The 16,429-nt window shown below is 32.6% G+C and overlaps 1 protein-coding gene across 1 annotated transcript in view; it reads right to left on the reverse strand.

Moving 5' to 3' along the window:
* The window catches only part of LOC129754340 (troponin C), a 34,064-nt gene extending 17,854 nt beyond the window's left edge, over positions 1-16,210 (reverse strand). The window contains exons 1-2 of the mRNA XM_055750325.1: positions 15,580-16,210; positions 5,901-5,928 (exon numbers count right to left, since the gene is read on the reverse strand). Of these exons, the coding sequence (XP_055606300.1) occupies positions 5,901-5,928; positions 15,580-15,582 (31 nt within the window). The 5' untranslated portion in view covers positions 15,583-16,210. The remainder of the gene's footprint in view (positions 1-5,900; positions 5,929-15,579) is intronic.
* Positions 16,211-16,429: the final 219 nt, after the last annotated feature.

A 16,429-nucleotide genomic window follows, 5' to 3' on the forward strand; every position in this document is an offset into this window, starting at 1 on the left:
TTCAAGCAAGTAATAAATTTGAACGGATGTTTTGAGGACAGCTTTGGAACGCTAAGTTTCTTTTTTTCACGTAAAAACATCAATTTTTGAACTTTAAAATCTTCAAAATTGAAATTTAGTTGAAGTTTTCACAGTTACACAAGTATTAGGAATAGGGGCTATTAAAGATGTTCACAGAAGACTATGGTTCCGCTAAAGATCATATTTTAGTTCCGCTCAAGATCAGCGTGGTTCCGCTCAAGATCAGAATTCTTACTTCAGTAAAACAGCACTAGAGTTATTAGGATTTACTCTTAAATATTCTAAAAATCATCATTTGAAAGCAGAAACCAGGATCTATCCGCTGAACTGAATAAAAATTTGTTCGGATATAACCCAAAGCCATGCCGCTCGATCAACTGTTCCGAGTGTCGTCGAATTGAGCTAATTAGTTCCGCTCAAGATCATTTACCCTATTAGTGAAATGTCATGTAAGTAAATTGTGATCAATGCTACATAGTTTTGGGTTTTGCGTGTTTGTGTTTTGGGTTAAAGTTAGCCGTGCAGCACACACTGGAAATCAGTGGTGATCAACTTGTTTCACCGGGTTTGCCCGAATACTTAATATAAGCTTTGGGAAAGTTCGGTCCGGGTTGTACGGATTTCAATGAAAAAGCCCGGATTTTGCCCAAGTTTATTCTCATCCTCATTTTCAAATCAAATAAAAAAAAAAGTGTTCGGCCCGGATACGTGCTGAAAAAATGTTGGCAATCTTAGCCTAAACCATCTATGATTTTTTTTAAATTTTGTATATTCATTTAAGGGGGGGGGGGGGGGGGGGTAGGGTCTAACGGGTAAAAAAAACACCATATTCACGATTTTTTTCTAGAGCTATCGTTCAAATAAATGTATTCAAATTTTTTGCATTATATAAAGCATTGTTAAAAGAACATATAGTAATTTTTTCGTAGAAAAATATTGAAAAATGAGCCGGTGACGGAGCATTTTCGAGGATGCCTTTTAGAAAACAGGATTTGCGGTGGACACTGTATCTCAGCACAGAATCATCTGAAATCAAAAAATCAGAGCAAAATATTTTTAATAGATGTTTTTCTCGACCCCAACGTTTTTATTTTACTTAAAAAAATTTTTATGAAATTTTTGTGGCTGTTTGAAGTAAAAACTACGATTTTTCACGAAAAAATCCGCCATTTTTTATCTGTAAGATTTCCCCAAAGTAAAAAAAATGAAAAAAAAAAACTTTGGGGTCTGGTATTTTATATGTAGAAAACATGTTCCAAATTTTAAAAGAATCGGATGAGTAGTTTTCAAATGACGATGTCCACGGACTTTGAAAATGTGCCTTCGAGAAAAACGCGTTTGAAGTTTCTGCTCTTGCTTTCTTGCAGTATTAGATTGGAGGAGATAAAGGCCTATAATTTCTACAGTTTTGCTTCAATTGACTTGAAAATTTAACACAACATTCTTGAAATGTTTTACAATAAGAAAATAAAAAAATAAAAAAATCGATTTTTTGAAAGTGTTAGACCCTACTCCCCCCTTAATTCTTTCATGCCTTGTGTTCAAAGCGTTTAACCTATAAAATGCATTGATTAGATTTGTTTTTTTTTCAGCCATTTCGTTAAACGGCTATAGGCGCAATCAACTCGATAGGCACATGATCACTTTCTCCTGCTGTAGTAATTTTACCATCATGATTTGTTCTCGCTAACAAATGGTTCAATAAGTTCTTCATACACATTACAAAGAATGCGTTCATGTCGATTTAGTGCGTGACGACTTTTTTTGAACTTTTGTAAAATGCTCATGCCCATCAAGTCATGAATATGGATAAGTTTCAAAATAGACACATAGATTTTATTAGAAGCTTTCTTTAATTCAATTGTTTCCATGGTTTCTTCAAGCTGTGGAGCTTCAAGTCTTTTTCCAGGACTTCTTCGGATCCTATACAGCATTCTATAAAACCTTTCAAAAATAGGGGAGAGTGGGGATACTTGATCCCCTTTTCTTATTTTCACCATATCTTTTTGGAAAAATTTAGCAACTCGCCGTCTTTGACATTTTCTGACAGCTTGTAACTTCAAGTTTCTCTGCTCCAAAAATTAGAACGATACTTAAACCCGTTGATGAACTAAAAGCATTTTCGTGGGAGTAAAAAAATTGCGATTTTTCTGAAGTTAGGGGAGACTTGATCCCCTATTGAAGGAGACTTGATCTTTTATTCAGGAAGCCCTAATCCTTGTATAAATATCAAACAAAACCCCAAGATATAATGTTAATTTACTATTTTGGTCATGTTTGTTCTCATTTCACAATTTATAGCAGACATAAGAAGAAAATTCTTTAACTTTGTCTCAACGCTAATAACATTGCATACTTAAAGGCGCTATGTTTTATAGTTAAGAGAAAATTAATTATTTTTGGTCTTTTCTTCCGACAATTGTTTGATAAATATTAGTTTTTGGATAAATATTTGTAATTTCGTAATCAGCAATCATAACGATCAATTCGGAAGAAGAATATGCCGTTTGGAAGGGGGATCAATTTTACCCAACTCTAGGGGATCAATTATACCCATAATCAACATTTTAGAAAACTTTTTCTGAAAAAAGTTGAGAGTTTTCCATTGCTTTGAAAATATGGCATTATGAAGTTCATTCTACGCTCGAACGATTGATACATTGGAACAAATATTTTTTTCATAATTTTTCCATGTAAGGAACATTTTAAAGTGATGAAAAAAGATCTTCAAGTTACATTTGGTGAAATTTTTCAAACAAAGTTAAATTACTCAAACAATTATTTTGTTAAAAAATTTTAAACTACAAGCATTGTTATTTTGCTCATTTTGGCACATTTTTCTACAACATTTGATCTTTGTAAGACATTCCAGTTTCGAGATATAGCTAAGGAATCAAGTATCCCCAGGGATCAAGTATCCTCATTCTCCCCTATACTTTTAAGACATATAGATATAGATTTAAAATACACTTATTTATGTTAGAAAAATTATCATGTTTTCACTTAAACCATTTATTTTAAAGTTCGTTTAAAATAAAGCAGAGGAAAAATTATTATTAGCAACTTTTCATGACGTATCAATTTCAAAAACATGCTACAACTCCGATACAACCAATTTCAAATCCTGAAGTAACCAAAATTTGCACAGTAGTTATTGGGCCCAAAAGAAACCAAAACCGTGTGATACTTTTTTGGCCAGATTCTGACCAGTTCAATGGACACTTAACTTATAGTCCATAACGTAAAGCCAAAAATTTGATTTTTTTTTTGACAAAATCCATTTTTAAATCTTCTATATCAGGTTGAATAAATATTGAATATCTAGATTTTAGGTATTGGATGAAAATTAGTAAAACCGAGTGAAATTAGTTAATGCCGAGTTAGGATTGTTCGATCTTCTGGAAATGATCGATTCAGCTGAATTCTTCCAGGACCGACTCACCTAAAAAATCGAAGCAAAAGGATCGATCTCAGCAAGATCGATCTTTTAATTTTTTATTAACAAGGGTTGCTGTCTGAGAGCTGATTTATGCTGAAATAAATAGTAAAAACGCCCATACATTTGAATATCATTCGAATGCTTATGGCATATCAAAAAAACAGAATAAATAAACGCATTTTTCCATACGACATTCTTTCAAGTTTAAATTACGGGCGCGTTTGATATTAATAAGTCTAAATATGTATTTCATGTAACTTGACTGATTAAAACAATTCAACCATTTTAAGTTAGTTCACTTGGTGAAATGCTAATTTTGAAAAGTTCGGTTTTTTAATACCATCAATTCAGCAACAGGTCGTCGTTTGAGGAAAAGACGTTCAGCTATCTTCTGGAAGGCTCAAGTTTAATTCTTCAAGCATACTAGTATATCAAAAGTAATTTTCATTAAGAATAGAAGCAATATTAAAATATTTATTTGAGGAATGTAATAATTCAATGGTAGGTACACATGAACGCCTTTTTTCCAGAAACACTTTTTATTGTGGTCTTATTTAAAAGGTTAACAGCCATCTATCGAGTTTCGACTTTGAAACTTGAAAGTTTAGATAAGATTTTAAATCTTAGTTTATGAACGTTAGATAAAAGTTCAGATTTCCCTTAAGAAGAGTATAGAGGTAAAAAATACTACCTATTGATTCGGTCTAGATATAAGTGGTATGGCAGCACCAATAATTAAAAATGGTCTTTCGAATGGTGCAGTATCAAAATTCTGCACGATATTAAATCTCAAAATCTCCAGTATAAATAGAAAAATATATTTCAAAAGATTGAAAGATCGGATTGAAAATAAACTCATTTTATCGATTTTTCCCAGGCTAAAGAATCGATCCAAAACATCGGAAATTTGAGTTCAAAAGATCGATCTCGCAACGACCGATCCCAGATCGACCAATCCTAATCCAACCAACTATCACGATTGGTATAGACGAAAAATATATCTTTTTTAACGCTAAGAATCAATTGAAATCATAGGTACCATTTTTGAAAAACTTTTTCTAAAAAAACAGAGTTAACCATTGCTTAGAATAAACGTATAGGTTTATTTATCAAGGCATATCATTTTCTAACGATTGACTTATTCCCTATTAGTTGGGAAGGAATTCATAAGATGCAGTGAAGCATCAATCAATGTAGGTTGTTGAGAATAAGCTCACCTTAACTTTGAGTTCATTTTGGGAACCCCTGATTATTTTTCGTGCATCGTCTACCAGAACTTAGACGCAACATTGCCTGAACAAATGACGGTGACGAATTGCATTTGTGTCTGGTCAGGTACCGTCTTTTTGTCAACTGACCGGACCAGAGTGCAGAATAATTGGTTCCTTGTATGAAATGTTCGAATCCGTCCATTGTGGGTAGGAACATAAATATGTGTGTTCGTTAATATCTAATCTTGGCGAATCGTATCTAGAATCCTACTGCGAAAGGTTGTTGAACTTGGTAGTTTATTTGAGGAGGCGATGAATTCGACTCCACCCCGTCTACGATTAGAAACAGAAGTTGTGTCGTTTTTATTGAGATTCTTGTTTATTAATTTCAATATGCTCGAAAAGTCTCGAGTCTTTTAAAAATAGATTTAGAAAATTTGGAGAGTTGACTTCTTCAATACGAATTTGTAATACTGAGTTCTAACTTTTGAAATTCAATATCTCAAATCGAATTCTACCAGATCCCTTCTGTCAGCTAATGCAATCCGGTAATAAATTGACAGCACATCTCGGAAATTCTTATCGAAACCGCAAGAGCTCGTGTCGAAATTCGTTACTGTCATTCCACGAAGTTAAGCGTAAGTCGGGAAGTCTGGGGTCGGGAAAATCATATCGCATTTATTTTTGGCTGTTCTATATATGCATGTTATTTTCGAAGAAACCTGTCGTCTGAAACCAGATTGCCAAACGACATCATCTTGGGAAGTGTAAAAAAATCAAACGCCTTAAAGGCGAAAGGCAGTCTCAGCCGAACATGGAAATGATTTTTTTTTCGCCGCACAACTTCCCCATACAAATATTAATGGCCGCCCGTCAGGATTGAAATCGTGTTTCCCGGTGTAATATTTTTCCACCAATTTTTTCTTCCTCCGAATGATAAATACAGAAACAGGGGCAAATTCGAACCGAAAAAAATCAGCGTTTCAAGTGTTCGCATCGCATATTAAAATATTGATCAGCATCGTAAGGCAGATGTATGGTTTTTTCCTACAAATTTCCACCATCCAACCCGAGAATAGCGAGACGCTGCGCTTCTGCCTCAAAGCACAGTTGTGGGTGGTGTTGATTTTTATGATTCATTTTAATAGCAGTTATATTTTTTTCGAAACCGACAACGAACGCTCGCTTGAGGGGGAAATCCAACCCTGACCAATTTTTTGTATACTTACTTGCGATTTGCTCTGGAGTAAGATCATCCTGTGAATAAAAAGAAAGGAGCAAGAAAAAAGATCAGATGAAATCACACACACACATGATCTAATGGGTAGATTTTGATTGCCGATGTACGTCAGACAATATTATGTCTGTTTTGTAGGAGAGATCTATAATGGGATTAATCTGTTATACCTAAATTTAACGTGCAGTTCCAATGACATCAATCTTTCGAACTTTACGGAACCGTTTTTAACTTTTGTGATAATTTTACCTTGAACTTGGCATCTCTTACCATCTTTAGTAACTTATTTTAATGTACTTTAAGTCCTTAGAAATAAAACCTTCATCAGCAAAAACATGACAATTATCATATTTTTCCGAAAAATCGCATTTTTTAAAGCTTTTATTCGAATCTATTCTTGTTACGAGTATCATTTCAAAATATTGCAATCCAGGTTAAATTTGATTAAAAAATGTTTAAAAAGTTTTTTTTTATACCAGTTACAGGACTGTTTATAAACCGAAAATTCTAAAAAATTTGAAAGTTTCCAATTGGGAATCCATCGAAGTCTTTTTAAGGTTTTATTCAGTTGCTTTACAGCAGCCGAAATAGTTGTTTTCCTAAAGGTTTTTAACAGTTTTATTGAATCAAAGCAATCGAAAGATTTCTTTTAACTCACCTAAACCTCACCTACCTAAAATTATTATTATAAAAAGGAATTTTTCGATTGTTTTGATTCAGTAGAATCATTCAAACAAGTAGGCTCACCACACCACACATATTAGAGTAAGGTTGCCAGATTGCCAGGTTTTATCTGGGTTATCCCGGATATTCAATTCAAGATTTGATAACAGTCCGTCCGGCCCGGTTGCCCGGATTTCACTAAAAATGCTCGTATTTTTCCCGGAATAATTAATGGTAAATCAAACAAAAAAAAAACAAATTTTGTTGTAGATTTTTAAAGCAAGTTTTATTAAAATAATCATCAAAGGTTTTTTGAAAGCCTTTAGGCCTTAAGCCGTATTTTAATACGATTGAAAATTGGTCAATAATTTTGATGAAAAAGTTTTTTTTTCTGAATTTTTGTTGAGAAATTTTTGGTCGTCAGTTTTGAAATCAAATGCCCGGATTTTGCCAGGTTTTTATATAAAATTTCCCGGATACGTTCTTTAAAAAAAACTCTGGTGAACTTATATGTATTAGAGCAGTTTTATATATTTGTATGATTCTTTTATTAGGTCTTCTTGAAGGTTACAACTACACTCAAAAGAATTCATATTCTGAATTTCATGAAACACGTCTTATGAACCTCTTTTTTGAGTCCAATATTTTTAATTAGAGTTTTTTGAATATCTTTCATTTTCATAAGAAGTTCTTATGAAAAACGGAAGAAACTGCTTTATGAATATAAAATGAACACATTAATCCTAAGCAGCAGGAAAAAAACGCACAAGATTGTTCATCATCAGAAGCAATTCAGAAAAAAATAACACATTGAAAGTAATCGTGATATTGATCTTCGCAATGGTAAGTTTATTAAGCAAATTCTATGAGTTTTGTGAATTTTAAAAATATGTTGGAAACATTCATAGACTTTGAATTTTCGAAATTTTTTTCCGCACTTTAGCTTACTGGCTGACCGAAAGCGAAAGGCACAGAGGCCGAAACCGGTAGCGGATTTTCCCAAGGCTTTTCCGTACATCCGCCGACAACTGAAGTGTCTGCTGATTCTGTGGGAGAATTTCAAGTCCCACTACGAGGATAGCGATCAATTCTTTTTTTTTACTTTGTTTTTTTTTGACAGCTTTAATCGGAATAAAATTGCTTCTGATTGTGAAAAAAAGATTAATAAAAAGTGATTAAATTCAAGATATGGGACACAAATTATGAATGTCTCGGAAAAAATCCATATTTTTATGACATTCCCTGCTTTTTGAAAACAATCTTATGAAATTCCAAATATTTGGACAAAATTATAAGATTCTTTTTTGAAAAACAAAACATCCTCTTTAAAAAGATGTTAATCCAGAAAATTTACTTCAGTCATAAGATAATCTTATAAATTTCAGTAATTTTTCTTATGGCGCCGGCATACATAATAGTATTTTTCTGTAGGTTTCTGTAGGCAATAGATGTATGGGAAAAACTTCATGCTTGAATGTTGAAAACCAACCATAAAGATTTTGTAGATTGGACCAAAAAACTGACCGGTGCAAAATTTTAGCGCAATAAGACTTGATTTAGAGGTGCCTCAAAACACTCAAAGTTTCAGTTTTTTACCCTCAAAAATCATCACAGAGGGGAAGAAAATCGAAATTTGGATGTTGTTGCCAAATCACTCAGAAATGCATAATACGTCGAGATATGGTTTTATTTAGAAAAAAAAATTTTTTGGTCAAATATCGACTTTTTGGGATTTAGCCATTTTTCGGAAAAACCGACCGATTTTCAGAAAACCGAAGTTCTAGAAATTCGAATTTCCCTTGTTCTTTTGTGATTTTTGAAATTCTTAAGTTGATTTTTCACAACATTTTTGCCTTTCTAACAGAAAGGTTTGGTTATCGGTCGATTTGAGAGATCATTAATTATGGGTCTTAGACATACCTTTATAGGTACCTATCGACTCAGCTCGACGAGTTCTGTTGATGTCCGTGGATTTGTATGTGCCATTTTAAAAATGTCTAGAACGTTTTTGCGAAACTGGGCTGCACAATTAAAATGATTTTAGTCTCAAAAGAATGCATTTTTTTTTCTACACAACCCTTTCAAAAACGGGAAAAAAACAAAATAGTTGAAACCGTTTTCTTTACCAAATACATATCATACTTATTATGGCATAAAAAAAAGTTGCTAGTGGCGCCTCGAAGCAGCAGCACCAGCAATCATTTATAAATTGAAGATAATCAAAATAAAAAAATAATATTTTTATTAACTCGAGAATTGAACCAAAACCCTTCAGATCCCAAGTTGCAAGCGCTATCCAATAAACCATCGGCACGCTTGATTGAAAGCGGCTCAAACTCAAATAGGTAAAAGGCATTACTAAGACGCACCGTGGTCTGGGCAGTTTCTCAGTCTGCTGGGGCAAATACGGCAACAGTGTTTATATCTTACACTTCTTGCTTTTCAATGCAGCAAATGGCGGATGGGCGTTTCCTTCAGAGTCCGCCATGCCTATAGACATTATAATTTCATTTATGAAATTATAGTGTCTAAAGCCATGCCGGGTGTCAACAAAATGCAGAGCCGTACAGGAAACTGCGTTGGGGGGGAATTTATATGAAGATCTTATGACCCTCGTTTTTTTTTACCCGTGTTGAAGAATGAATTTATGTTTTTTTTTTCATTTCTACATACTCATACATAATTTAGATTCAATTTCAGATGCAGAATTCAGATTCAGTTTTCAAATTCAGGATACAGGTTTAGGAATCAGAATTCAGGATTCAAAATTCAGAATTCAAAATTCAGATTCAGAACTCATATTCAGATTCAGAATTTAGATTCAGAATTCAGATTCAGAATTCAGATTAAGAATTCAGATTCAGAATTCAGATTCAGAATTCAGATTCAGAATTCAGATTCAGAATTCAGATTCAGAATTCAGATTCAGAATTCAGATTCAGAATTCAGATTCAGAATTTAGATTCAGAATTCAGATTCAGAATTCAGATTCAGAATTCAGATTCAGAATTCAGATTCAGAATTCAGATTCAGAATTCAGATTCAGAATTCAGATTCAGAATTCAGATTCAGAATTCAGATTCAGAATTCAGATTCAGAATTCAGATTCAGAATTCAGATTCAGAATTCAGATTCAGAATTCAGATTCAGAATTCAGATTCAGAATTCAGATTCAGAATTCAGATTCAGAATTCAGATTCAGAATTCAGATTCAGAATTCAGATTCAGAATTCAGATTCAGAATTCAGATTCAGAATTCAGATTCAGATTCAGAATTCAGATTCAGAATTCAGATTCAGAATTCAGATTCAGAATTCAGATTCAGAATTCAGATTCAGAATTCAGATTCAGAATTCAGATTCAGAATTCAGATTCAGAATTCAGATTCAGAATTCAGATTCAGAATTCAGATTCAGAATTCAGATTCAGAATTCAGATTCAGAATTCAGATTCAGAATTCAGAATCAGAATTCAGATTCAGAATTCAGATTCAGAATTCAGATTCAGAATTCAGAATCAGAATTCAGATTCAGAATTCAGATTCAGAATTTTTGTAAATTTATTTTCGGCATATCGGTGAAAAATTTAGATTCATGGAGAAAGAATATCAGAATTAAAAATTGATGAAGCTGGATGTTGCGAGGTAAAGTATGGTGTACGTTAATAAATTTTCCTTGCAAAAATGTTCTTTCGCTCTTTTCATCATCCGTAAAATTTCTCCTCACTTTATCAATTTTCAATTCTGGAATTGTTTCTCCAAGAATACCAATTTGCACAGTTTTTGATAAATTTGCGATGACTTAAAGATCATTACGCATGAAAACACGATTTTGTTTTGTGAAAACTTTTTTTCACAATTTTTCTGAAATTAAGTTTGCTGCATACTTTTAGGGGTAAAACCATACTATTAAAAGTTGTAAAATCCGAAATCATAAAAAAAATTTGGATGAAAGAAATTTCAATGTTGAAAACCGTGTGATGCAAAACAATCAAAATGAGATTTACAAGATTAAGAATTCAGATTCAGAATTCAGATTCAGAATTCAGATTCAGAATTCAGATTCAGAATTCAGATTCAGAATTCAGATTCAGAATTCAGATTCAGAATTCAGATTCAGAATTCAGATTCAGAATTCAGATTCAGAATTCAGATTCAGAATTCAGATTCAGAATTCAGATCCAGAATTCAGATTCAGAATTCATATTCAGAATTCAGATTCAGAATTCAGATTCAGAATTCCGATTCAGAATTCAGATTCAGAATTCAGATTCAGAATTCAGATTCAGAATTCAGATTCAGAATTCAGATTCAGAATTCAGATTCAGAATTCAGATTCAGAATTCAGATTCAGAATTCAGATTCAGAATTCAGATTCAGAATTCAGATTCAGAATTCAGATTCAGAATTTAGATTCAGAATTCAGATTCAGAATTCAGATTCAGAATTCAGATTCAGAATTCAGATTCAGAATTCAGATTCAGAATTCAGATTCAGAATTCAGATTCAGAATTAAGATTCAGAATTCAGATTCAGAATTCAGAATTCAGATTCAGAATTCAGATTCAGAATTCAGATTCAGAACTCAGATTCAGAATTCAGATTCAGAATTCAGATTCAGAATTCAGATTCAGAATTCAGATTCAGAATTCAGATTCAGAATACAGATTTAGAATTCAAATTCAGAGTTCAGATTCAGAATTCAGATTGAGAATTCAGATTTAGAATTCTGATTAAGAATTTGGATTAAAGATCAACCTGGAATTTGAAATTGGAACTTATATTCAAATATTAGACTAAGTGTTGTAACTCAAAATTCAAACTTTAGAATCAGAATAAGATTTCAGATTTAGTTTACAGAATGAGATTAATCATTTAATAGTCATATTACTTTCCCCTCCTTTTGTGGGAATTTTTCCTCTATGCATGGTTGAGCTCTAAAAAAGGTATCATGCTAGGGCACGCGTCACGGCTATCCATCAATATTGTAGTTGGTTTTACTTATTCAGTAAAAAAAAAGCATAAAAAAACAGTAAGATTCGAACCGTGACCAGCAACGTGAAAGTTCTGGTTGCTACCACGGCACCATTTCAGCGTGTTATAAATCTTGGAAATTCTACTGTTTAAATACCATTCTTTCCATACATAAAATGAGCTCCTTACATACCAGTTCGCTTTTCCCCAAAAAAACGTATCAGGCATCATTTTTTTATATTGAGATTGGAATTTTTCGTGTTTGAATATCTGAAATCATACTTATATGATTCAGAGGGAAGGAATCTATCATGTATATTCTATATTATTTTATATATTTCCAAATATAATTTAAACTCTGTTAGAAAGGCTCCAATCCACTGTTAAGTGTATTAAATCGGGTTTTTTTCTAGGTAATACCAGATTTCGAAGTTTTATGCGTTTTTGAATAATTAAGGATAAAAATTAAAATTTCGATTTTCCGATTTATTTTGGTCTCCCTTTTGGTAAATTTTGAAAGTAAAAAAAGTTTTGAGGCATATGGTCGGTTTTCAAAACTTGACATGACCCATTTGCTTGCCACGCAAATTTCAAAAAGAGTTTGAATTTTCACATGACAACATTAACAACATTGAGATTATGACATTCACTTCAAAACAATATTAAACCTATCTTTAGAACAATCTTGGAGTATATTCAGTATTGACAATAGAAATAAAAATCCTTACTTTAAATATATAATCCAATTTCATCGTTATGAAAAATAGAATTCCTAATTCGAAATTCGGAATTTAGATTCTAAATTCATACACATAATTCTAATTCAAAATTAAAATGCATTCAAAAACCGAATAAGGTATCAGAACTAAGATTACGAATGCAGGATCAGAATAAAGCATAATAACAATAAATAACAAATAACAAATTATAAAATCACAATTTAGAATACGAAATTAGAATTGATTCTGAGTTATGAGAAAATCCTCAACCTGAATTCTGAGTTTTGAATCTAAATTCTGAATTCTGAATCTGAATTCTGAATCTGAATTCTGAATCTGAATTCTGAATCTGAATTCTGAATCTGAATTCTGAATCTGAATTCTGAATCTGAATTCTGAATCTGAATTCTGAATCTGAATTCTGAATCTGAATTCTGAATCTGAATTCTGAATCTGAATTCTGAATCTGAATTCTGAATCTGAATTCTGAATCTAAATTCTGAATCTGAATTCTGAATCTGAATCTGAATTCTGAATCTGAATTCTGAATCTGAATTCTGAATCTGAATTCTGAATCTGAATTCTGAATCTGAATTCTGAATCTGAATTCTGAATCTGAATTCTGAATCTGAATTCTGAATCTGAATTCTGAATCTGAATTCTGAATCTGAATTCTGAATCTGAATTCTGAATCTGAATTCTGAATCTGAATTCTGAATCTGAATTCTGAATCTGAATTCTGAATCTGAATTCTGAATCTGAATTCTGAATCTGAATTCTGAATCTGAATTCTGGATCTGAATTCTGAATCTGAATTCTGAATCTGAATTCTGAATCTGAATTCTGAATCTGAATTCTGAATCTGAATTCTGAATCTGAATTCTGAATCTGAATTCTGAATCTGAATTCTGAATCTGAATTCTGAATCTGAATTCTGAATCTGAATTCTGAATCTGAATTCTGAATCTGAATTCTGAATCTGAATTCTGAATCTGAATTCTGAATCTGAATTCTGAATTCTGAATCTGAATTCTGAATCTGAATTCTGAATCTGAATTCTGAATCTGAATTCTGAATCTGAATTCTGAATCTGAATTCTGAATCTGAATTCTGAATCTGAATTCTGAATCTGAATTCTGAATCTGAATTCTGAATCTGAATTCTGAATCTGAATTCTGAATCTGAATTCTGAATCTGAATTCTGAATCTGAATTCTGAATCTGAATTCTGAATCTGAATTCTGAATCTGAATTCTGAATCTGAATTCTGAATCTGAATTCTGAATCTGAATTCTGAATCTGAATTCTGAATCTGAATTCTGAATCTGAATTCTGAATCTGAATTCAGAATCTGAATTCTGAATCTGAATTCTGAATCTGAATTTGAATTCTGAATCTGAATTCTGAATCTGAACTCTGAATCTGAATTCTGAATCTGAATTCTGAATCTGAATTCTGAATCTGAATTCTGAATCTGAATTCTGAATCTGAATTCTGAATCTGAATTCTGAATCTGAATTCTGAATCTGAATTCTGAATCTGAATTCTGAATCTGAATTCTGAATCTGAATTCTGAATCTGAATTCTGAATCTGAATTCTGAATCTGAATTCTGAATCTGAATTCTGAATCTGAATTCTGAATCTGAATTCTGAATCTGAATTCTGAATCTGAATTCTGAATCTGAATTCTGAATCTGAATTCTGAATCTGAATTCTGAATCTGAATTCTGAATCTGAATTCTGAATTCTGAATTCTGAATTTGAATTCTGAATCTGAATTCTGAATCTGAATCTGAATTCTGAATCTGAATTCTGAATCTGAATTCTGAATCTGAATTCTGAATCTGAATTCTGAATCTGAATTCTGAATCTGAATTCTGAATCTGAATTCTGAATCTGAATTCTGAATCTGAATTCTGAATCTGAATTCTGAATCTGAATTCTGAATCTGAATTCTGAATCTGAATTCTGAATCTGAATTCTGAATCTGAATTCTGAATCTGAATTCTGAATCTGAATTCTGAATCTGAATTCTGAATCTGAATTCTGAATCTGAATTCTGAATCTGAATTCTGAATCTGAATTCTGAATCTGAATTCTGAATCTGAATTCTGAATCTGAATTCTGAATCTGAATTCTGAATCTGAATTCTGAATCTGAATTCTGAATCTGAATTCTGAATCTGAATTCTGAATCTGAATTCTGAATCTGAATTCTGAATCTGAATTCTGAATCTGAATTCTGAATCTGAATTCTGAATCTGAATTCTGAATCTGAATTCTGAATCTGAATTCTGAATCTGAATTCTGAATCTGAATTCAGAATCTGAATTCTGAATCTGAATTTGAATTCTGAATCTGAATTCTGAATCTGAACTCTGAATCTGAATTCTGAATCTGAATTCTGAATCTGAATTCTGAATCTGAATTCTGAATCTGAATTCTGAATCTGAATTCTGAATCTGAATTCTGAATCTGAATTCTGAATCTGAATTCTGAATCTGAATTCTGAATCTGAATTCTGAATCTGAATTCTGAATCTGAATTCTGAATCTGAATTCTGAATCTGAATTCTGAATCTGAATTCTGAATTTGAATTCTGAATCTGAATTCTGAATCTGAATTTGAATTCTGAATCTGAATTCTGAATCTGAACTCTGAATCTGAATTCTGAGTCTGAATTCTGAATCTGAATTCTGAATCTGAATTCTGAATCTGAATTCTGAATCTGAATTCTGAATCTGAATTCTGAATCTGAATTCTGAATCTGAATTCTGAATCTGAATTCTGAATCTGAATTCTGAATCTGAATTCTGAATCTGAATTCTGAATCTGAATTCTGAATCTGAATTCTGAATCTGAATTCTGAATCTGAATTCTGAATCTGAATTCTGAATCTGAATTCTGAATCTGAATTCTGAATCTGAATTCTGAATCTGAATTCTGAATCTGAATTCTGAATCTGAATTCTGAATCTGAATTCTGAATCTGAATTCTGAATCTGAATTCTGAATCTGAATTCTGAATGAACTTTATCTTGTTATTTTATCCAGAATTTTTTGCTGAAAATTTTGTTTAGAATTTGTTTGTTTTCTTTAATTAAAATGGGTAAACTTTCCATGTCCACTGTTTGAAACTTTATCACTTGTTTATATAACTTTTGTAAACGTTTTTTTTTCATTTGTTTTTTTTTATATTTATGTAAGACAAATGTTTACAAGGTTTGATAATGGGTCACTTTTGGTTTCAAAAGTCCTTTTTGGATAAATTTTTATATAAATAACTTAAGATTTTGGATTCACACACTCAGATACTAACCATGGCTAATTAGTAGCTTAAAAGTTGATTAAAAATCACAAGAACAAACACTAGGAACCGAAAGATCACTTCAGTTTTGAAAAAAGCCGTTAAATGCACTGCTGGTTGCTTCGAAAGAACTCGCGTGAACTCCGTTCGAAAGTCCGGAAAAGCTGATCCGAAACTGTATATAAGAGTAAGGGGGAGGTTTTTCCGCGAGCTGTGAAACCTTCGCTTGGTACCCGACCCGATGACCGAAAATCTCCGACTGACGGCCAAAGACCAAACTGTCTGGCCAAATTGTCCAAATGGCTCGAAATGTGTATAACCGCTATAATGATTTTTCTGGTGCGCGGTTCACGATCTGGTTGCGCCGACGATGATGATGGCTTATACTGTCGTTTTCCGATTTTTCTCCAAATAAAACTGCACGACTTTTCCGAGCGAGAAAAAAAAAGAAACAGAAACGACGCACCGTAGTTTTCAGTTTTTCTTCTTTTTGGAACCCTTGCGCGGAACACACGGATTCAGAATTTTCCCACTTGTTTCGGCGTTTTCCACCAACCAAAATGCAATCCAATGATGACTGGTCGATCTGAACGATGCTGATGCTGGTGGTTGGTTGATGATGGTTCTTCTTCAAGACGAATCTGCCGGCATTGGTGCTACCGTTGCTGGCTTATATTAATTTTCGCTATTCCGTCGTGTTATTTTTTCCCTGTTGCTGTTTTGCACAGTGTCATCCCCCCTTTCTCGGTGGGGTCCCTGATGGGCGCGTAGATGCAGTTTTTGCGTGTTTGCGTGCACCCACAGGGTTACCATTTCGGATGTGACGAAATGTTTGATATCCGTTTCCCAAAAATATAACATT

This window comes from Uranotaenia lowii, chromosome 3 (genome assembly GCF_029784155.1).
Source record: "Uranotaenia lowii strain MFRU-FL chromosome 3, ASM2978415v1, whole genome shotgun sequence".
Taxonomy (NCBI): Eukaryota; Metazoa; Arthropoda; class Insecta; order Diptera; family Culicidae; genus Uranotaenia; species Uranotaenia lowii.